This window comes from Ptychodera flava, chromosome 17 (genome assembly GCF_041260155.1).
Source record: "Ptychodera flava strain L36383 chromosome 17, AS_Pfla_20210202, whole genome shotgun sequence".
Taxonomy (NCBI): Eukaryota; Metazoa; Hemichordata; class Enteropneusta; family Ptychoderidae; genus Ptychodera; species Ptychodera flava.
Genome location: NC_091944.1, coordinates 26,915,909 through 26,940,896, shown reverse-complemented (window position 1 = coordinate 26,940,896; position 24,988 = coordinate 26,915,909). Strand labels below are relative to the sequence as shown.

Here is a 24,988-nt window from a genome sequence, read left to right as displayed (position 1 = left end):
GTAGTACAGTACAGTACAGTACAGTACAGTACAGTACAGTGCAGTGCAGTACAGTACAGTACAGTGCAGTGCAGTACAGTACAGTGCAGTACAGTACAGTACAGTACAGTACAGTACAGTGCAGTACAGTACAGTGCAGTGCAGTACAGTGCAGTACAGTACAGTGCAGTGCAGTACAGTACAGTACAGTACAGTACAGTACAGTACAGTGCAGTACAGTACAGTGCAGTACAGTGCAGTGCAGTACAGTGCAGTGCAGTGCATGAAAGTTCAATATCACATCATTGTACACCTTTAAAATTATGTTTGAAGACAAATCATACAGTCACATACTCAACCACTTATCACCATACCTTACCTACGCATCTAAAATATCGCCGTTTGTCTAAAAGTAAAGAATCATCTTTGTCTATTAAGATACTACTATGGCAACACACAAACGCTATCAACCAAATCACATCTACTCATGTATCAATCGTATTTCAATACTACCTTCATTAGATAATCTGTAACATTAACCTTTCAGGCAGATCAAGACGTCTATCATCATATCATACAACTTAATAACACACTAAATTTCATAAAATTTCATAAAAAATTGACAAAATGACGTGCGACAAGAGTCAGTCTTTTCGGGACGGCGTTGCCAGTCACCATCCATGAAAGTCGATGCAAGTTAAGGTCAGGACTGACGAGTTAAATAGGTAAATAACACTAAAACACAAGAAACAATAGATAAATAAACTAAAACAAGTGAACTGAAAGGCATTTGACGAAATAGTCTGCGACAAGAGTAACGTCTTTTCGGTACGCGCGTTGCCGGTCGCCATGGGCACAACATGGATGTTAATCGCATGAAATCGATGCCATTTAAAATTATGACTTAGGCCTACAAATAAAATAGATAAATAATACAAAAACAAGCGAATGAAAGCGGCTGAACAATATAAAGAAAGCTTTAGTTAGAGACACATGCAGTTGGGTACAATAACTTTTTAAGTAACACGTTCAATTGTCATTTCTGCACCTGTGATTTTTTCACCAGATGGCTCTCTTGTCAACATCAAGAGCAGACGATAAATCTTGTGAAGATACTGAACTCCCACGGCGCTCTTGTTTCCAGCTGCAGTATGATATATGATGTTTATAAGATGGTATTGAATTTATGATCTACGGCAATCTCACATCCTGACGGCGTCAATGCCACGCAACGGCGGCGGTGATGTGCCTGGGTTCAGCTGAGAGAGGTGTTACAATTATCAGTAAAATGTTACAAACTTATACAATAATAATGCAATCGGATAAAAATAGCACACGGGAACTTCGCCAGTATGCCTTGTTTAAGGAAGAATGCGCTAAGGGACAGCTACTAGGACTCTCAAACTTTTACAATTTTTTTCAGATCTACCACTTGTGGGTGTTCATTTTAAAGCTCTTTGAGTAATAAAAACTGTCATCGTCTTAGTTTTTCGAAAATTGAATAATTTGTTTTTCTTACAGACTTAACACAGGGAAGGCGGCCATTTGAAATTTAAATCTTGGTAAATGTCAGATAATTTGTTCCTATGGTACCAAACTTTGCGCAATGACCCCTGATTTTATTACTGATTTGGTAAGAGAATGCTGGAAATTTCATCGAGGAAAGTTTGAGCAAAAGTTTAAGTCTTTCATTTTCGAGGCACCTACTACCTTAAAGTAGTATGTGGCTCGTAACAAAATTTTTTAAACTTTGATCAAGATTTCCTACTACAAAACTCTAAAGCCATTCTCTTTTATAATCGGGAAGTAGTTTGGCATTAGAGAAACGGATAACATCAAATTTGCCAATATTTCAAATAAAAAAGTGGCCGCTATTCCCGATGGAGGAAATACCGACTCCGATTTCACGAAGACGTGAAAACTTTACTCCGTATTCTTTACAAAATGAGTAAAATGAGTTCACATGATCAGCAGACCAGCAAACTATTGTACAATTGAGTTGGTATATCTTTCTCCGATGCACATTATAACCAACGAAACAGTTCAGATCAAATGTTATTCAGAAACGGTATTATAAACTCTCTGTATTATTGCACAAACAGAACAAATTTACTTAACTACCTTCGTGACAGAATACATCAACAATTATCAGCTAATATAGATCTTCAATCCTTTTGAAAAAATTGCATGCACGCCGTTGTCATCATCGATGAAAAAATGATTAATATCTTGACATTTATTTCAGCGGCGGACCTAATAGTTTACAACAAAAGTTACAACAAAGCGTCACCCCCAGGAGAGGGGAACTCGATCGCTCCTGGAACCCTATCTTATGATAGAAGGGAGGGTGCACACACAGGAAAAATGTTGGAGTGGAAAGATAAGATTGACACCAAAACATAGACAAGCGGAGAGATAGATATAGACAGACTGTCACATAGATTGGCCTGCGTTTAAAGAGAGAGAGAGAGAGAGAGAGAGAGAGAGAGAGAGAGAGAGAGAGAGAGAGAGAGAGAGAATCAGAAAATCGCGCGCGATTGCAAGTCGGCGTGCAGGGAGTATGACTCAAAAGAGAAATGACGAATAGATTTCTTGCCTGCAGGTCAATTTAAAGGTCATTATTGATTATTTGATTTCTCTGGAAGCGAGGTTACTCTTTATTAAACGAGAGTTCAATAGAAATAGCAAGATCAGCGAAGACATATTTGAAATTCAAAGACCTTGGGATCAAATGCAGATGACACGATGATATTTCATAAAAGCAGAAATGACTTTTGATATTGACGTTTATCATACGACAGCAACGTTAAATGGCTATTCCTAACCGTTTAAAGCCTGCATATCATAATAGATGTCATGAACATATGCATATTCAAACTATATCGAGCTGCAACTACGAACTCCTGATCAGCAGTGAGAGAGACAGACAGACAAACAGACAAAGACAAACAATTCAAAAACATAGAGACAGAGAACAGACAGAGACAAACTTGGAGAAGGCAGCAGAATGTATAAGAAGATAGCAACAATTTTACAACAGCTTGCTACAGTAAGGTGGAGGAAGCGAAAAGAATGACATTAAAATTTTCGCCAGTCCTAGATCTCTTACTTCATTTTAAACTATGTCCGAAGTGTCTCTGTGACTCAGCAGTTTACACCCGGGGTGTGTTATACTTGGATGGCTCGACGCCAAATCGTCTCAAGTGGGAGGCCTCAAGAATGTCGTGGTCTGAGCGACGTCTGCCCACAGACCTATCTTCCTTCTAAGAGTTCATCGGACGTCTCTACCCAACGACAAGTCAGTCACAAAGAGTTCACTTGAGGTCAGCCATGAGGAGATGAGTCAAAGTCTCTTGACCACCTGCTGAAACAACGGCGCCGCCAACGGTGCGACTCGCGTACTTTTATGCCCAGTATTTAGCATAGCAGGTAGACTTGCCTCCTCTGAGAGTATTAGAGACATCGAGTCTGGAATTTTTACTTTTCTAAAAGTCTCTGTTCACGAGGGCGAGGTACAGATGACAGGTTTCCCTTATCGCAAGCACCTGCGGTACCATCGTATTTTGACAACTAACACACATACAGGAAGAAACCGGCGTCGGGAGATAAGAAGTCAGTGAGCTGGAAAGCAGCACCGTGAAGCAAAGAGTCGGTGTGTTTTTCGCTCAGAAAATCCCCTCGCGAGAGATCCTATCGCTTGATATCTCGTGGAATCTGATTAAAACCACGCTAACTGAAACCATTTCCAAGTAATTACGAAAGACGATAGCCATGCCGCTGCGCACGTAGACCAGGCATATTGAAAATTCCTCTCTGTTCCGATTAGGATGACTCGCACCAGGATCACATGCCGATTCAGCAGCTGTGACGTCATCAAGAGATCTACAGAGTTTGCCGAGTCAGCTGTCAAAGGACCAGCAAATTAAAACCTTTAAATTGTTCATTAAAAAAAAGACAACGTTAACGAGAAGCTGTTATCAGGAATGTTGATTTTCTTCTTTTTATGTCCGCCATAGCTGTCATTGTAATTTACCAGAAGTAATTAGTATGTAATGTTGTCGAGTGGACAACCTTAGCAACAGATATTGTTACTTTGCACTTGAAGTCTCTTTCTTTATTATCTTTGTGTGTGTATATATATATATAATATATATATATATATATATATATATATATATATATATATATATATATATATATATATATATATATAATTCCTTTATTTTGGACATTAATACACGTCCATATATTACAGAATATAAAAAGATATATATTTCGTATATATATATATATATATATATATATATATATATATATATATATATATATATATTTATATATATATATATATATATTTATATATATGTCTGTCTGTCTGTCTGTCTGTCTGTCTGTCTGTCTATCTGTCTGTGTGTAAATTATATATACATATACATGTTGAAATACATATATACCTATACTACTGACATTATGTGATATGATATGATATGATATGATATATATTTACTAGTATATGTGTGTTGAAATGTATACAAAAGTATTTGTGTAACACTTTTGTAAATCGCTTAAGCCGTGCTGCTTTACTGTGGGGAAACATAACAGATGAAAATTATGCCACAAAATATCAAAGTTTTGAAGAAGCGGTATTACATGAAAGCATTTCAGATTCTACTTCGACGGAGTCGCTACCCTGATAACCGACTAATCCGATTTCACGTTCTAATGAAGTTAATTTCTCTGGTAGCCTGATACATGCCTCTTCTCTTTGCCGCGTGGCGGATAGGATTTCCACGCTTTGTCAGTTGCATCGGAGGGAGGGTGCAAGACCGTGGCGAACGTGCCTCTTTTATTATTCTTGAAGTACAGGCGTAGTGGATTGCAAGTTTGTCACCGCACCTTTCGTAAGAACAGGTCAACCGAGGGGAAGATCGAACATCTAGAATTGAGTCAGACGTTTCGTATTTGCAATTGCGGTATGCGCAGTCTTTGAAATCCTTTTTCTGTACATGTGTATTTATCGCGCCTGAAATTTCAAAGGCAGTCATCAAAACTGTTCACCAAGAGAAAAATGGTCGAAAACGGTTTTTTCCATGAGTGGGAAATAATATCCCTCTTTTTCAGAATACATCTTTGCAAAGCCACATCGGATTTTTGAATTTTAATTTGCTGGAAAATTTTGAATCTCCTTCAGCGGGGAAAGTGGTCATCGATTGTGACACTATAAGCATGTAAGTATTTAAAGGTATACAGTCATCTGTAATCTAAATATGCCCATATATGGTCAAAGGGGCGTTCCTTGGTATTCAAAATGCCCATGTGAGGGCGCTGGTTTTAAAAAGCGGCCACCAGCTTAAAATCTGTGATTGGTTAGATTTTCTCTTTCCATGGTAACTGTGGCAAAATTGGAACAGGTGACAGTATACCTTTAATGCCGTAATGGCGGATGTGCCGACGGGAGGGCCAAATCACGTGATGGGAGTATTTCTAGGGGAAGAGCTAGGGGAGGGAAAACCATAGGGTATCGGAGGGGGATACTTTGCAAATTATAATTGGCAATTCTGAATAATTTTCACCTGCCACTCTATGATTCGTTTTAATTCTGAATATGTAGCTGCTAGTATATTTAATTATGCATAAAAACCCCAATAGTTAGGATTTCTCATTATCAGTTGGTTAGCTTCCTATCGCAATGAGTCTTATTACATCAAGGGCCGCTTAATTAGCTTGCACAGTTGACATGCAGTAAGTTTTAAGGGCTGAAATTTACCTGTCGTTTACAAAACGGTGATATTACTCCTATATCTGTCAAATAATTGGCTCACGTAGGTCGGTTTCATAACCCAGTTTCTTAGAAGCAGGTCAGTCGATATCAAAAAAGCGCGTTTCTAAGAAACCGCACGCGCATTTTCTTTCGGCTCCCGAAGCTATACTAATGCGAAGATTGTTGTTTCCGCGCCCCCGTACTAGTCAGGAATTAAACATCTTGTTATTGAAATTCGATAACATATAGGTTTAAGCAAGTACATGAATGATAAATTATTTAATTATTCATTTATTTATTTATTTACTTATTTATTTATTTATTTATTTGCGGATCAGACTCTGGGACCGCATTCGTCTTTCTTAATAGCGGATACCACTACAATACAACCCGTCAGATTGTCAAAAGCGCGCTGAATTGCCATTTACGCCTTCTTGCTTACTGCGCATCTCATATCGCGTATATGACACTTTTTTCTGAACAAGTATGCCATGATATTGAAGAGACCTATCCTCAAACGTGCTGTGTATTAAAATCCTCCAAACTGGACGATGGTAGAGTCCCATCCCTGCGACCACCGGTGCAAAAAAAACCCACCCAGCTATTGTCACAAATTACATGTTCACTCAACTTTGATGCAATTTAGAGGTCATCTCTCCCACTCTGACAATAAAGATTTAATCGTCAACCGATTAAATGTTTGTGAATATTGCAGTGATCGTGGGTGGAGACGATGCGTCCATCTCCTCCGCGATGATAAAAGGGATATTATCACCTAATGTACAGATGCCCTTTTCCTAAATGTTATCCAAGATAGGAAGCCCCCTCCTTTCGGCATAATACCACTTTGCGACGACCGTTTAATGCACCACCACTCCATTTGTGAAATGCTATTTACCTTGATGGCAAGACTGCGAAGGTGAATTCGACAGGCTCGCTACCTCGATTGGTCGGAGTAAAGCCCCTTGTACTATTTCTTCAGATATATACAGAACCTCCATGATAGACTTAAATTTTTATTTTTCAGTGGCCGCTTTACATCGGCTGTAGCCACGTTAGCTTTGCGAAGACACGGCTCCCGGCGAGGCGCATATTCGCCTGTAACATTTTTGAAGCCCGTCTGCACCATGAGGGCGCTCTCCATTTCGTTTGCGTTGACAGACAACGGGAAGCGGAGTATGCTTTTGGTGGATTGATCCATTTAAAAGTTACCCTCTCTTGGAAAGAACTTCGAAAACTTTTGATCGTGAAAAAAATCACAGGTAAATAACATCACGGGCAATAAATGAGATACCTGCTGTATCAAAAATTAGATCAGATTTAATTTTCAATTATTCAACATGACATATTAAAAATCACATTTATCATCGATGTCGTTTTTTCGACGGATTAATTCCAAGGTTTCCCAAATTCAATCGATCACTTAACGAAGCGTGCAGTTATCCCTTGAGCTTGATTGATCGATGCGGAAATTTTGTCATTTTTTTAAAGGACTGCCGTCCATTTTGTAATTCCAGCAATTAATCAATTATTGAATCGTCCGCTTATTGCAGGAAATCTGTCGCCGTTTTTTGCCTTTTTGTTTGATACGACGATAAGACCTCACTTTCGGAAAGTAGTTATACTTTAACTCTCACGTGACCTGTATGTAAATTAGCCGATACATGCATTTTGTTTTCGCCCGCTTCCGTCAATCTGCGTTTACCGTCGAAGGTTTGATAAATCATTTAATGCAACTTCATTCAGAAAATATTCGATTTGCCACAGCGTTCTGTATTTGTGCAAATCACGTTTGTAATTGAATGAATTGCAAAAACGCTAAGTTCAGCTGAGAGCTGATATCAACATGTGGTCACGTGATGTTTTTATGAACGGCCGTACAAGTATACACAACCTCTGTAACGTTAAGCTTATATGGTCGACAGGGGATTATAAAATAACAAGAACACTTCTCGCCGTTTTCACCATTCAGAACGAGATTTAGAAACCTGGCCTCTTGGTGGCGAGCTTTACTTATGGTTTGATAAATAATATCAACACAAAAGTTCCAATATACATAGCCATCCGATTCGGTATTATAAGCAAATTTTGAGTCTAATATTTCCCGGCGTGTGGGCCACCATTCCATACATCGTCTCACGTGATTTTACCATCTTCGGTTCATTGTTCTCTGCAGCACAATTATCTATATAACACTTTGTTCGTTTGTCTATTTGGCGTAAATTTATCCCCCATTCTGGACAGTGGTCCTGAGTAAATTTGACTTTATCTTTTCTTAACTCTGCTGACCAAAGGCATTCTGTCGCACTGTAAGGGCAATAAGCTTATGTCCTTTTTTTGTCTTTATGTATTTTTAGTTTTGGGGTCTTTTTTTTGTTTTTTTTTTTTTAATTGCTCCATGCATTAGGAAATATCCCCAAGGTCACATGTGTCAATTTCTGTACTTGACTTCTATCAAAGAGCCCTTGAACATTTAGCTCGCCAGATTCTTGTCGCGACAAGTTTAAGGTATTCGTTTTGTCGGCAGAATTTCGCTCATGTGTCTGGCTGTTATTTCCTTATTTGCAGTGCATCGTTCTCATCCCGATTTTACAGACAGCGTTTCCGAAATAAGCGAACGATTTTGAACTACTATGGGAATTTTTGACAACATCAAACAGAATTGGCAGTCTCGATAGTCACCGAGAATAAACGCAATTTCACCATTATCAGTCAGGCTGAAGAGATTGAGCGAGTTGAGTGGGCGGACATGTGACAAAGTTTGATGGTCGTAGAGAGCAGTTGACAGATAACAGAGGAAATCTACAAAGGTCAGAGGTGAGTTAACGATGCCAGGAATATACTGTGTGGGTTTGAGTGGGTGTTAGTGGAGGAAATAGTGACAGGAAGGCAACTTTTCTAAATTTAGTTGTACACTTACTTCCATGCGGCACTTTAATGCAACCCCTTTATGGGAAAATAGTTCAAAGGAGACACTGATCAAATTTTCATAGTGCCTAATCGTTCATTTTCTCTCGGGGTCACGCAAAATAAGTGCGCCGCTAACAGTTGTTCCACGTTGCTGAATTTTCACGAGTAAAATGACATGTTTCTTTTACAGCTATAGATATCAACGAAAATTCCTGGTGACAGATTATTTACCACGGTTCATCCATCTGTTTAATCACTGTTTTAACATCCTCAAAATTTCCTGTGTAAAGAGCTGTTCACATATTTTTAGCATCGCAACATAGTCAAAAAATATTCTGAACTAGAATCTTCGCCGGAGTTGAAACTTTCTTCGTCACATGCACAGCGCCCTCAGCCGATGTAGCCATGTGCGGATTAGCCTGGTGGGAGGAAAAGTGAGTAAACGCTCTTATTTCTCAGCTACTGTGTAATGCGATACTTTGTCAATGAAAGAATTTCATTGGCAAAATTACTCCACTGAGCCACACCTACAAACTACAGCCAAACAAGGGAAAGTTTTAATCCTGGTCGGAAAACTCGACGGAAGTGAAGTATAAATAGCACACTCTCCTAAGCTTAGAAGTACGCCCACAGTTTAGCTCAAGGCTTGAAAACCATTTCCCATAGGCGACCACATTAAAATACTAGAATATTAAAATAACTTTATCGGCAACCCAAAGCCCACGTGGTGTACTGTCAAGGCCAGTTTGTGTACTCAGTCTGGTCAACGTGTCGGCAAGTCCATCGAAACTTTGAGTCAAGTTCCAAAATAGCGCTCTCAGTGGTGACTTTTCAAAAGTCAAGGCCAACTGATACAAGAGGTCGGTCTCACAATTCAACAGTTAGCTAGGTGACTGGGTGCTGTACGTGTTGTGACTTCGAATCCGATCAAAAATCTACTGAATTTTAAAACCAAATACTCAACAATTTGCCACGCTGATGTTATTTCTGAATAAATCTCTCAGAAACACCTTAAAGCCCCAATATCTGCGAATTTTACGCATTATTTTCATGATTTTATTTTCAAACCAAAGTTGGTTCGTGTAAATAAGGTAACTGAATGACGTGTATAAATAACAAACGGGTGCCGCACTCATAAAATCGCGCCCTCACGGGAAAGTACAAAAATGCAGTATTTCCTGTACATACACATCGTGATCATCATGATAAAAGAAACAAGCATGATGCCCTTTATTTGAATGCACAACACACGATTGTCAACATTTTGTTGTTGCAATCTTTATTTTCTCTTTAACATTATTAGTTTTTGAAAATGGCGGGAAATCTAAAAATGATGTTTAAACGTTTGAATTTACATGCCACTTTCGACACTTATGAAAGGGTTATACACTTTTTCAGTCTTTAATGGGTATCACTCAAGGAAAACTCTTGGAAAACTGGGAATATTTTGAGATCGGTTTATTACACATTCGCAGCTATTGGGACTTCAAACCCATGGCCAATCCTTTAAAACCATGACCAGAGAAAATGACTCCGGAAACAAAGATATCAGTACTATTTTTCACCCGAACTTCGGTACCCTAAGGTGAATGACAATTCTGACTACTACTGTTCCCGGGCGGCCCGCTCATTCTCCTGGAGACATGCGCGGTTTTAGTTTTCTCTGTCGACGTCACAGCGCCGCCATCGAGCCACTCACGGTGAAAAGCGAGACTTTCCGGTGAAACTTTGATGTAGTATACATTTTTAATTCTCACGAGCGAGCAGATTACTTGAATTTTTATCACTTTCGGTATTAATCGGTACGATATATAGCACGTTTTATACTTTTTTCCATGTGGAGATATACATCACCAGTTTGAACAAGTTTTGGCTCATTCCATGGTAATAGCAAGAAAGAAATGTGTTATATTTACTTTGACTCACTAGTTTATCATTTCTTGGGTCTTTTTGGTGCCTAAAACATACAAATAATAAATTAATTTATGATACTCTTTATCGCGGATATTCTTGACAAAATGAGATAATATTGTTTGCCATAAAATCGTCCAAAAAGAGTTTGCTGTGCGAGGCCGAATCAACAACCACCTGTTGAGCCTGCGCCATTGTACGGAACGTGTGTGCAGTTATATGAGCACTGTAAGCCTCGTAGGAATCCGAGTCCATGCGTATCATGACTTGGAATATTTAATTTCACTTTCAACTTGCTCACATGCTGATTTATGCTTTCTAATACTCCAGCCGTATGTTTCCGCTGATACCAGATGCAGTGATGTTGAGAAGGGCAGGATACCACGGTACCGTAAGACAGGAGACAGACGCGGTGACAGCTCGGGAAGGACGCGGAGAATGGAAAGCTAAGAATAGCAACAGGCAAAGAATGTGGTGAAGGAAGGATAAACAAACACAATGAAATCTTCTCGTGAAAAAAGGCACAGTGGAATCAACTAGAGGGATAACGTATACAGATTATGTCACTGCACAAAGAGCTAACATAACTGTAGAGTAATTGTCATCTGCTCTTGCAAACAATGGACTCAAAGTCATTGAAATTCAACCTCTCGAATAACCGTGAACAGCTTCGCTTTTCGGTCTTCGTTATTTGCCGTGAACTTGCCTTTTCAGCCAGTCGGTTTTGCAAAGTCATCTGATGTTGCAATTCAGCTCAGTTGTTGCTCAATCTGTGGTACGGAATACGGAACTGTGAGATTTTTTGGAAAATGTTATAGGAGTTGTCGCGTGACTCTCAGTTGGCGCGTGATCAACTTTTGTCTGTAGTTTCACAAACTCAAGTCGCACGCATCAGCTCACTCTCGTTGGTCACCTTCATCGATTTTTTTCGATGAAGAATTTGTCGGGTCATTTCTTGCTTGGTAACTCTGGTTTAGTGTAACAACTGCTGACACGGAGACGGCCCTATCGTGACGTAAATTATCGGGTTCAAAGGTCAAGTAAACAGTGGCACGTATTTAGGACAAGGGTGCCACACCACAGGCCGTGCCATCTCATGACTCCGCATATTGCGTAAGTTCCGTCGTCAATTGAGCAAATCTTCATCGCCTTGCACGTGGGAAGCTCTTCAAAGAGGGGTTTCAACAAACTACCGGGCGTTTTCTTCACCCAGTTCCGATAAACGGATGAAGCGTGTCTGGTCTGTCCTGGTTCCGAGAATCAAGTCAGTCTATCTAGTTATCGATTCATGGGACATTGTCTCTGTCACACAACGAAAGGGGGAAAATGTAAATACATTCAGCTTGACTAAATAGTGAACGAAGATTGAACAGCACTGATGACTCTGAAAGGTATATCCGTCATTGGAGTTTCGCCACAGGACTCGACTGAACCGCAGTCAATGTCATGGTCACTCCGGTCACCTGATCTCCGACGGAAAATGATGGTTGTAGAGTCGGCCATGGAGGAAAACTCGTATCTGGGTCACCCGGACGACAACAGAGTACAGTATGAGGTATGCATGGCAATTCACTACTTTTCTATGATGTCTTTCTCGTGCTCTCTCGAGTCTCACACAGTCCTTTTTCTCCCTTCGACGGGTCATGTTCCCTCATTCTCTCATCGAGCTGCGTCAGAATCTCCGCTTTTACACCCACTGCGAGAACATTCCGGCGTCGAAACGAACCTCAAAAATTTCGTCACATGGCGAAATCAGAGGCGCGGATCATGCCGCTGTCGATTGGTCGGCGAGTGTTCCGAAAACCGATCGTTCGTAAACTTAGAAGCCAGTAGTACATTTAATCATTACAAATTTAAACAAGACAGCTTCCTCAGTAACCAAACAATTTACAAGTCTTTATCTGAGAAGCCGTAAATAAAGTTAATTATAGTTTCTAGTGATTGGGGTGCGCCATGTTCTGTTTGTGCGTCAGTAAACAAACAGTCCCTAAATAAACAGAAATTGTGTAAATCATACGCTGTCAATGCGAATTTATTATTATTATTATTATTATTATTATTATTATTAAAATTCGACGGTTGCGCTACCACACTCAACATGCACTGGCTACGCTCTACTGTCGATGGTTTGAAAGAAGTGGGTACGAACGAATGAGGGTGTGGAAAGTGACCTGTGACCTGGTCGTGTGTCGGGGCGTCGCGTTTTAGTGTCTTAGTGAATGTCCGCGCATGAACATGCCGTTTTGTGTATGATAAGTCGTGGTGGCGTGAAATAACCTTTTCCAACCACTGATTTTGGGTTATTTCACATTCATCCGGTGGTATAGGGTGAGTGCGCCCGGCGATCAATCATTTGTCGAGTCGTTCTGTCCAACGACGCCACGGTATCCGTACCAGTGATCTGCTCGTCACGAAGGGCTCAAATCACCTTGATTTTCAGGAAGTTTCAGGAGGTAAATAAATACGATTTAATACCTACCACAGCTGAGCTCACAACAGAGACTAAATTTGTCACTCTCCGCCGAAAATACCTTACATGACTATCCCCCTTTGGACGGCGAAAGTGACAATGAAAGACGATGAGCGCGCGATCATGCAATGAAATTGTTGAAATTCTCTTTTTGCGATGGTGCGCTGAAATGAAAAAAAAAAAACTTAAAGCGCGCCTCTCGGGTAGCACATGGCTGAAGTATATCTTCAAAAGATACCGGGAAACTTCTTTAAGGCGTCATTGTGCCGTTTCACTGGCAAATGTACACTTCTCCGATCTCGCCCGCGGCCACAGTCGAAATCTGCATTTCCTGAAAGAAGTTCCCCGTTTCAATTGTCGGAGCCATAATAGCAGCTTTGGTGCTCGGACAGTTTGAATGGTCGGTTTGGATTTGGTGTGAGCATGCATGATGTAGCATGATGGGTGAACGGCTATGAGGTAATCAGTACATACTGGCCTGTTCACGTGAAAATACCCTCACGTGAGACAGTCATCAGGCTCATCTTAGGTCTGGCATGTGCTACACGTAAAAAAGTACGGGAATATTTAACTCGATTTACCGCCGATGCTGCTTACTTCAATTTTTGCTGTCGTTTAAGAATACTGAAAGTTAGATGTTTTCAAGTTTTAAGCTTTTATGATATAATGCATTAATTAGACCAAAAGGCTCCCCACAGACTTTTCACAGGAGCGGACACCAGTACCAATATCGCGTTTTCAGGCGATCGGCATACTCATGGCTAGGCCACTTCCAACAAAGCGATGTTGGCGGATGGTGAGCTGAAAAAGCGCGCCAAACTCTTTGTCCCCGATATCTGACCGTTGCGGTTGTGCCAGTTGTGGTTTTCCACTGTGAACGGGTGCTTTTTTGTGAAAGGGGCGACAAAACATTTTTTGTACGGAACTGAAACCCATGGCCCCTTCCATAGAGAACGTGACGCGACCGGAAGAAGCAGAGACGCTTCACTGAGCGTCGCGTCTTTCGCATCAGAGACACGCCTTTTACAGAAACCGTGTCGACACAAGTTACTTTCAAAAGGTCATCAAATCATTGTACATACACAGTTTGTTTATCCGGCGAAAAGAAAATGTAAAAACATTGTTCCGGTTTCCCTAACCTATCCCGCTTTGTTTCCCTGTTTCAACCTCCTGCCATTTTGGCATCTCTACTTTGTGAAATAGGCGCATGCGTTATTGACAGGCCTCGCTTCTTGAACAAATATTAACGCTTGACAATAAGAAAATAGTACGATCTGCCGTGACGATCAGTCCAAATTCAATGGGAATTCCACTTTAATCCTACACATTGCTTTCACTTTTGTACTTTGCTCCAGTACTGGGATTTTTGATAATTGAACTATCTTATACACAGAGGACCTGGTTTAAATGTAACGCCGAAAGCAAATTTGTTTTAAAATTGGGGGGTTTGGGGGTTTGTATTTATGAAATACTTGTGGCTTTGTGAAGGACGCGATCTTTATATAGCCCAGCGCCCCCAGTGGTAGGTGTGGCGAGAGCGTTGCAGAGGCATTCCATTGAGATAAACTTTGCGCCGGAAGAATGTCGTTAATGGTTTTGGTAACAAAAAGCGAACGGCCAACCCATTATAGAAACACAATGATTTCACACTTAGGTACGAACTTTCAGGTATTCCAGTTCACTGGCAGCTTCGTTGAAAGTAGGGCAAAGGTCATGACCAAACATCAGCCCGCAATGAGTCATTACTCGGACCATAATTAAAAAGCAATAATTTATAAGATGAAATACCAGTGGTTAACCATTATTGTTCTCTTGGTTTGAAAGATAATTAGATTTGGACCCAAGTGCTTTCTAACTATATCCGCATGCCAAAAATGAAACTGACAAGCTGGTGGAAATACATATCAGTATAGATGACTCCCTGACAAAAAGGCTCGGGCATGTTGAAAATTTTCCCATATATATATATATATATATATATATATATATATATATATATATATATATATATATATATATATATATATATATATATATATATATATATAATGATAAATTACTATTGAGTATAACGTAATTATATGTTACTTAAGTTTAATGCATCCTGTAATCATCGGACAGACACAACTATATAATTATTGTTCTTATACATGTGTGTATATGTGTGGATAGATAGATAGATAGGTAGATAGATAGATAACTGTTGATGATGTGATGATGATATTGCTGATGTTGTTGTCCTCGTTTTGAACATAATTTTTGTATTGTTTTTACAAGAGAGTTCAATCTTAATTGTTATTATCATATTATTGATGATTGTCATTATTATATTAACATCAGGGTCCCGCAAGAGCTTTCAAAAGTAGAGAACACTATAAGGACAGAAGCTTTATATTACGAAAACTTGGCTAACAAAAAAAAGCAAAACAAACTAACAACACTGAGAAAATAATCCTATTCTTCCACAGAATGTTGAAACGTTAAAAGCTAACACACGAGAAATCTGAGGTCATTCGTATCGTGTTTTTTTTGTTACGGTAAGCTATTTTTCACTTGAAAGCCAATTACGAGGACAATAGAAGGCCATGTTCCAATTATAGTTCTGTAATTGTCAAGATAATCCGTAATCTCATATTACAATGAATAAATCACCCGATATTTACCATAATGTCATTTTATTGCTCTTTTCAAGCATGTTCTACGGTTGTAACAGCATTTTCTTTGTCAATGGAAGTTAACTTAGGATCGTCGAAAAACTGTCTTAATAACATTAGAATAATTTCTATGACCCATTTTCTGTATTTTGGAGCATTATCATTTAATTCTGACTAGATCTGTCGACTTACAAACATATTTAAATATAACATAGGTCAAACTGTGAAGTATGTCGTTTCCTTCAGAGCGAAGACAGAACTATTACGTAATCTGAATCAGGTGAACACTAGTGCCGCTGTGTTTGACTTCATAATTAAATTTATTTATTAAATATTTATATTATGTAAAATTACTCCCAAAATGAACATTTACTGATAGATGCAAATGAGCTCGTTGCAAATATGAGGATATGTCAATGACCGTGTCACTTTCCAACAGCTGTTCAACATTCAAGTTACAAGTACAATGGCAGTGCCTTTGGTCGTATTTTCACTATTCCACGGTCTTCAATCGTTGTGTTCTATAAAAAGTACAATTTTGGTTTGTCTCCCCACTGCGCATGTTGAAATGGAGTACGTAAAAACCCAGCCTTGCCAAAACGAGGCAATGTGTGGAAATAAATTCTTGTCCGGACTTAAATTCAATAGTCAACAATGACATTGCACTCACTGCACACATACCAGTTATGCTGAAAGGCTGAACACAGAGCGTTTCATCGTGATTTTGGGAGTAGGAAAAGGAACTATATTTTGCAAAGAGAATCAAAAAATTGAAAGATACTGTTATTGGGGCTTTTAAATTAGTAATTATCTCATTGAAATAACAATACACTGAGACTTGCTAACACGGTGTGTGGTGTCTAATATGCTGTGTTTCTTGTTGAGAAATGAATTCTGGTTCTGGCTAGATTTCATCTGTCAACGCATAACACAGGACAATATTCTCATACCGACAAGCTGCACATTTCGAAATGATTTCGAGAGCAGAACGAGAAACTTTCACTTACAGTCAGGACAAAAACACTGGAAAATTCATCAAATAGAACAGTTAATGGAGTTTTGCATACGTAATACGTCACTGAATTCACTGAATACAATAAATATAGCGAACATTGAAAAGAAACTTCTGTCCGATTCTGTGTAAAACATTATTCTAGGAACGGTTTTTGTAGATCGTACAATAATATTCGTTTGACGCGTGCTTATCTAATTCATATTAAACAAGCTTTCGTTTGACTGAATATTAAATCCGATGAGACAATTTGCCGTCCGTTTGATCTCATCGGCAATAAACTTTTGTAATTTTTACTGCATAATTTAACACTCACGAGACATGCCGGTATTTAACCCTTCATCCCACCCCCTCCCATTCCCCTGTGTGTAGAATCAGCCGCCATAGGGAAAACAATGGAAATGCACCACAGTTTGGAGGATAAGGGGTTAAAGTTGAAATCTCGTTCTCTTGTCTCTAACAAATCGTGCTGGAACCGTGAAAGAAAGAGTACAGATTTTTGATCATTTACTACAGAACGCTGTACCCGCTCCTGTTATATTGTGTCATAACCTCAGTATGACGTATATATGTGAAACTATGTAACGTCAGTACACATTTTGCTATGCGCTCAAACACTGGGAAAAACATAAACCTACTCTCTTATTCTTAAGTAATAATAAAAGTCTTTGCGATACAACAATCAGAATTGAAGTTTCCATATTTCTAGATCTGTATGTCAGCTTCGAGTATATATGGAAGCTAGAACATTGCTTCTCCTTGTACCGACAGAATTTCTTCAACGGTTTAAAAGAATTATCATTTTCTTGTCGTGTCGTATCACATATTAGTATATGCGTTGATTATTCTTATGGAAGACGTTTCAAAAATTGTAAGACTTGTGATGCACATAATGAGTCGAGACGGATATTTAGCAACTTAGTAAAAGTAACTCCAGTGTCTTGAGTTGGCGCTTTACTGTGAAATCCAGCTTCGAGGCCTGCCAGTTTAAAGCCAACACAGGGATGAGAGAGACAATGCTAGGAGCTCTTCATATGTCAATTAACAGCTAATCCAAAATCCCTAATTCTCGTAGCGATGAATACACAATTAGACAATATAATAATGTAGTGTTCTTCATTTCCTACTCTCTCCTGTAAAAATCGATTTACTAGCATGATTATAAGATGCACAATTATTTTGCAAAATCCAAACTTCTATACCAATTGTTACAAAGGAAACTACAGGTCTAAAAAATCTCCCACACTCTTTTCTCCAAAGGTAATACTTGTTTGTCAACCTATCTTCTTGGAAGAAACTTTAACATCTGAGAATAATTATGTACATTTGTAAATCAAGAACAAGATCATGAATCACAAGGTCATCAAAACAAATATTCAACTGGCTATAAATAGAATATTACAGAGATACATATCTCGGACATAACTCCTTTCCGTTCGGCTCGGTGATTTTTAATGATATATTTACACACGTATATATGTCGACACGCGCTGACAAGATCTGAAGATGGGTTGATTTAAACTTGACCTTTTCAAACGACAGGACTTGTTAAGACGAATGTTTTATATTTAATGTGTTTTTGTCATAAGAAGGAACGATATTTTTGTGATGGCGTTTATCTACTGAGTGGCTATATTTTTCATGGTTCACAACGGGTCTGCTTGCTTCTCTGCGACACTAGTAGCAGTGTTGAATCTCAAGGTAAACAGCGCACTAGTTTGTTTTGTTTTCTCCGCCGTCAATCGCTTTCAACTTCGACGGATGGTTGGCGCTCTGCGTGGCAATGTCATGGGCGAGTTCAAATACTGGTGATGACTCACTCCTGGGGAATAAATTACCGCGGTAGACAAGACGTCGATCTTGGGAGCACACGAGAAATCCTGATAAACTATCTTTCTTACCGATCATTTCATATTAATACAAGCAATTGCTAGCTGTACTTCTGATAGGAGCAATAAAAATCACCGACTGATGAAGAGCTGTGATATACAAAAGGAACCTAATCATGTCTTGACAAAATGAGACGCTGCCTGCACTTCGTCTTCTGCCCAATCTTGGCCTCCGGTCGTCATGGCAACGCTCACTGATCGATATTCCGTTCTTGATTCGCCAAGGGGGAGTTGCTAGCCATCGATCCGAGTATGTTGCGTTGCCTTAGAAGGCATCGGTAATTTTGTTGAAGAAGAGTCTAAAATTTGATGTGATAAAATAAACATCAGGTCAAGTTTATAGTATTGTCCGACCGATTCAAGGTTATAGATTACAGATGTACGTATTTATTTTTGTCATTCAATTAAAAAGAAGTCAACGTCACCACTCATATTCTGACTAATATCTATAATATATATCGAGAAAAAATTATACGGATTTAAACGCAACCACACGCCCTCTTAGAACGCAAAAACAAATACTTTATGCGTAATTCCGGCAACTGAGTGGGAACATGTTGTCGGAGGGGTCAGAGTTCAGCCAGCGGAGGACGGTGATTGGTCAACGGGCTGGAAAGTCGATTCTGGCGAGAATTGCTCTAGGTTGATTATTCCGGCTAATATATCGGTAGACGATGAACGCACACTGTGTAGGACTAGCCGGTTGAATTATAATTAGCATATCGAGTATGTGTCACTGACGACGAACATCGAATACGGCGAGTCAGGTAAAATATCACTCTTTCTTCCCTTAATTTTTCGATCAAATCTTCAAAATTTTCTCTATTGTTTCAAGAAATAGATATCGTTTGTAATTTTTCATTCATTTTACTTTCTACCTACATGGTAGAACGACGAAGGTTTAATTTTTATGAAATTTTGTCAAGAATGCCGAAATATTGCTTTTTAATGATACGGGTCTCGTCATGTTGTTTTCGTTCACGCTTCGTTGGCATTAGAATGTGATATTTTGTAAGCTAGGCCGTAAAATATTGTGGTTAAATTCCAGTCCGCAAAAGCCAGAGAGTGGGCTATCATGAATTTTATCGTGCCTCGTTTCAAATTTTCTTAGCCGCATCAATATCGGATGCGTGACCTGTTTAGCTAAGTGGCGCGACTCAGCGTCGAGTCAGAACGGCCTCATGTAATACAGTACTGTCTGCATATTTTCCAAGACAGTTTTTAACTGATGTCGAATATTTCAACTCGGAGACTTGACAAAGTTTTGTCACAAAATTTTACCCAGAAAGTGCTAGAAAGCAGACGCAATAACGATTATCTTTATTCCCAAATGGCCTCAGAAACGATTTCACAATAATTTTGCGTTTTTTCTTCGAAACAGACCCCTATCATTACGTCACCGCACAATACAAGTTTCTATACGACTACGAAATATTTCATCTGGTGATGATTAATTGTTTTGTTCTGTAATTACTTCGATAATATCTAGGTCCGTTTTCTCCCAAGAAAGCTAAAATTTCATTTTATTCACGTCGTGAAATTCAATTGATGCGATATTGGCGGCTAACTCGCGCTTCGGTTATTATAATTCAAAGACGGTATTATAGCAAAACACTGAATCAGACAGTACAAACTTCAAATGGTGGTCCGATCGCTTCTTAAACGCGCGTTTGCGTCATGGTACATTCATCGTTCACAGTGATTCATCCCCGTCAATACAATAACTTGTCCCGCTCTGACTGTACCGACTCACACAAATGGGTTTCAAATTTTCACATTCCCTGGCTGTGTTTCCAAATCAATGACAGTAGCAACCTCGACAAAACAATTCTGCAAATAAACATCATTTTGAACTTGATTTGTCAAGCGATGAACGACAGATGTCAAAATATGATTTCTCAAGTCCAAATTCTGTTTAGCAGACCCTTGTTTACATCTGAAATCACGTTTATTTACACTGAAGGATGTTTTAAAATATGTTTGGCGGCAACCTTCGATTGTAATTTGAGCGCAATCGTTTAGCCGTCCTTTACGCTAACGTAGGCCCCTATCTTCGGCGGTATGAGGGGAGGCAAGTGACCTCCAATGTTGCAAATTGCCCGGCAACGCGGAAGTCATTATCGGTTTGATTACATAGATTTTCTGTCATATTTTTTGCCAACTGTGAAGAGGCCATTGTGAATGTCATCTTCAAGTAGTCTCCCCAGATGCTGATATTACCTTGAAGCGGCCCTTTTGTCTACAAGGCTGTGTCAGGCGCGACTGAGCAAATTATCAAATCAAACACTGAATTCATTATAATGGTATCATCGCAAGAGCCTGCATTCATCGCCAGAATGTCGGCCTTTTACCTTGTTGCCATTTTAAATAGAAAAATTCTTGATATGTAAATTTTGGATTATATAGCTAAATAATGACTGAACACGGAATTAATAGGGTGATTTTTATAGCATGCGAACTGCGCTTGCGTCGTCGTGTAACCTATGGCTGACGGTAGTACGTTTTATTCTCTGTGACACTTACCGACATATCCCATAATACTTGAAATTGGCGGGAACATTTCTTGCAGACGATATTTGTTTTACTTCATGACGCTTGATGTAAAGTCATCGCACTTTTCACTTGCTACCGTGTATATTCCGAATGTTTTTGATTATCGGGAGGTAAAATCGAGAAACTCGTGGCTATCTCAATACAGAAAGAGTTGAGGTTAGGACGTTTGTGTTCTGTAAAATTTGCCATTTACGGTGTGGGGAACAGACAATCGAAGAGCTCATTTCCGTTTAAAGTACATCCATCATAATTTTTAATTGAACATAACGTAAAATGGGATCAACTAAAGGAAGTATACTACTTTGAAAAGGAAATGGAAGGTTCAAATCGTGGTGACTTACTCTGCATATAGTTAAATAGCTAGCGTCATTTTTAGTTTGTAGCAGCAAGTCAGATCATAACAAATCCACAGGAAGGCGAGATCGAGGCTTTATCGTTAGAATTCGAAGGTAAATGTGGCCCACGGTAAAGCACAGTTTTAGGCGAGTGTCAGCGTTGAAAAGACAACGTTATGAAATCCAAAATTCTAGTCACACATCTATATATTCAAAATTTCAAAATTTTTTACATGTAGTTAACTTGATAGGCGGTTAAAAGTACACTCGGCAGTCTTTTAAACAACATTTTTATAAAATTAACTCAAACGTAGTAGAATAGTCGGCCGAATAATCTAAGAATTCTCAATACAATGTACTAATCTGCGGCATATACGCCGAAGTTTGGTTTCCTCCATTTTGGGTCATATAGGAAACATTTTACATTTGCATACAGCGTTTAATGAATCCGGCTGTGAATACAAAGTCTCCAGATAGCACAATGCCAGTGTGTATTAAACATTAATGTTTATAAGACACAATAGAACAGGCCTTTGTCCGCATCTATCGCGAAGAGGCCAGGAAATATAATCTTCAATGTACATTGTGACCTACATTAAAAGAGGACATGGATGTTGATTAAAATCATGAGATGAAATATTCAAAAGGAAGTCCGTAAAGGTGAAGCAAACACGATGGTGAATATTTGGGGGCCGGAATCGGGAAGATCGTGGTTTCCCGCCAAGCAGATAATGATAAATTTTGTGTAATCCATGAAAATATTCTTCGGAACCCTAAAGCGTAGCACCCCTTAAGTAAAGAGAAAACACACAATTTGTGCCGTGCCCTCCTTCTCTCATAAAAGATCTAGTAGCGAGGATTAGGACGACAATAATTTACAGAGATGATTTCAAAACACCCTAACATAGAGATGGTGGAAACCCTCAAACTAACGAAGGGTTGAGAGGTAGAGAGATTAGGTACAATGTTGCCATGGTGACTATCATAAAATTACAGAAATAGGGTAATATTACAACAAAGCTCATATTTTTTGTTACATTTTTTGTTACATTTTGTTTATTTCTTAATTGCATTTACGCTACAGGTAACGCAAGAATAATCAGTTTTGGCAAATACGCATAAGTCTCTATTCCACTCGAAACAGTATTGCACGGACTCAGTCTCTGTTCATTAGTAATGATTCGTTGATGACGTTTACCGGTAAACGATCCGATTATCCGGTAATGTAGAGTGCATGACGTGTTTTCACTCACAATTTAAAATACTTTAGCCAATTATTACGTCATCAATCACGTCCATTACTCCCCTTTTTGAAATCACTCAACACTCCCCCTAAATACAGTGGGGCAACAGTTTGGTAATTGTTAGTGGCAAATGGTTTTTACGTGGCACTGATAACATTTGACATATTTCCCCAATGTAAAAATTATGAGTAACTATTAGCAACGCTTTGTTTGGGTGTATTCGGTGTTTGTACATATTTTCATATTTTATGTGCCGTAACAGGGCTAGCTTGCCAGTTTCTACTGGTATCAGTCGGATCTCATGAGGCTATCGAAAATAATTATGTGTATTGTACGTAAACATGCCTTCAAGAAATAGGGTAGGTCAGTTTTTATCTGTGAAGGATGTGACCAATCAAGGGCCAGCAAAATTTGGCAAAGTCATGAGTAACTATTAGCAACGTTTTTCGGGTGTATTCGGTGTTTGTGCATGTTTTATGTGCTGTAACAGGGCTAGTTTGCCAGTTTCTACTGCTATCAGTCGGATCTCTAAAAAAATGAATCAAACGTTAAGGGCAGAGGATATTCAGATAGAGTCGGTCAGGTTACTGAAAACAACCATTTCTCTATTTGGACTCAGCAAAGACGTCGAGAGGTAGCATCAGAATCAGTTTCGAATACCTACTATATCAAGGCAGATTCATTTTCTCATTCTGATTCTTTGGCTAACTTTCCTCGACGTTCAAGCTTCTCAAGGTGAATTAACACCGGAAAGGTTATGGCAGGTACCAGTATCTGACACTTCAAGTTGACAAAATATTGTGTAATTTCTGTATTTAATCACGTCAGCTCATTTCATTTCATCGCGACAGTAATATGTTGATTTCTTGTCAGAACGATCGACAGGTGCGTTCGGGTGATTCATTCTGTGATGTCACTGACCGGTGGACGGCGATAAATTGACTGCGAACTTTTCAAATAAGACAGTCGGCACAAAACAAAGAATTCTGTGCAAAAATTTAAGAGATTTCAATGTTGGACGAAGTTTCTCTCTTCGAGGCAAGTTCACTCAATCATTATGTAACTTCATTTTCTATAAGTCAATACATCCTGACTGTTCTCAAATTCCTACTGCTAGCCCCTGAATATAAATGTAAGTGTGTTTCCGTTTTCTAGAGTGAACGTAATTTTAAATGAAGTCTGACTCACGTAGTGGCCATGAGGATAACCTTGCTTCTGATTCAGGTGCCAAAGGATTAATACCGGCGACAAAAAATGATTCTTTCATTTCTACGATAAAAAAAGAATTGCTTCACTAGATCTGCTTAGGTACTTTAGAATATTTTGCTATTGATTCGGAGGCTAGGCTATAAATAGGATGAGAAAGCGTAACTATAAAGTCAATCCCGTTCTCTAACACTAAGTACGCGACAGAGAAATCGGCCAAGTTTATCCCAGAGTGTCAACCAGATGGCATGGGTGGATTAGACACTAAAGCGCTGAGTGTGATTAGCTTTGTTCACTGGATTTGATCGAAATGAAACCACGACCAGCTGACTAATAGTTATACAGTTTGATATCCTCTTTTCGACTAACTAAGCATTAGCAAACACGTGGAATAGAGTTAAATACCCCCATGTAAGCGACAGTGTACACATTTCACCAAAAAAAACACGACTGAAAATCATTTTCGACAATGAAATCGGCCCAAATACAGACCATGACCTTTGAAGGTAATGACGACTAGTATCATGCCCACTGAGCAAATCTTTAAAATGTTAAAGAAGTGTGACTCAGCAAGATAGTTAAACTAGGCAGCAGAAGTTTTTCATATTTTATTTGGAACGTGAAACTGCAAATATTGAAATATTTTAAGGGGTATTAAGTGTCGTACTGCTTTTATTATTAAAGCGTGCGATGTTTCGAAGAATTCATATCGATATTTATTAAACAAAAAGCGATGAAATTTTGCCACGCTACGCTATAAAAGGAAAAATAAAACCATTGATATTATTCATAGCTGTGATTTTATGAATATGTAACACCTGGCTTCGTTCACGTGATCAGATCCGACAATAATCCAAATGAGTCATAATTTACAATTGTATGAGCTTGAAAAGTTGAAAGGCGCTCATACAAAAAAAGTTGCCTAGGTTGTGACTAAAGCTGTTGTTCCATGACGCTTAACTTACATAAAAGAAATCTGAAAGTAAATAAAATGGTCAATTATAGCTTTTGTTCGTTCATTTAAAGATACCACAGACCAATAGATCTCACTCCGTGAAACATAT

General features: G+C 38.9%; 1 protein-coding gene and 1 long non-coding RNA gene across 2 annotated transcripts in view; both read left to right on the top strand.

The window, feature by feature from the left end:
• The first annotated feature begins 5,328 nt into the window (after window positions 1-5,328).
• LOC139115917 (uncharacterized) overlaps window positions 5,329-24,988 on the top strand; it is a 214,437-nt gene continuing 194,777 nt past the window's right edge. The window contains exon 1 of the long non-coding RNA XR_011548205.1: window positions 5,329-5,372. This is a non-coding gene — a long non-coding RNA (uncharacterized lncRNA). The remainder of the gene's footprint in view (window positions 5,373-24,988) is intronic.
• The window catches only part of LOC139115913 (uncharacterized), a 28,442-nt gene continuing 14,878 nt past the window's right edge, over window positions 11,425-24,988 (top strand). Inside the window, exon 1 of the mRNA XM_070678340.1 lies at window positions 11,425-12,116. Coding sequence (XP_070534441.1) covers window positions 11,940-12,116 — 177 coding nt within the window. The 5' untranslated portion in view covers window positions 11,425-11,939. The remainder of the gene's footprint in view (window positions 12,117-24,988) is intronic.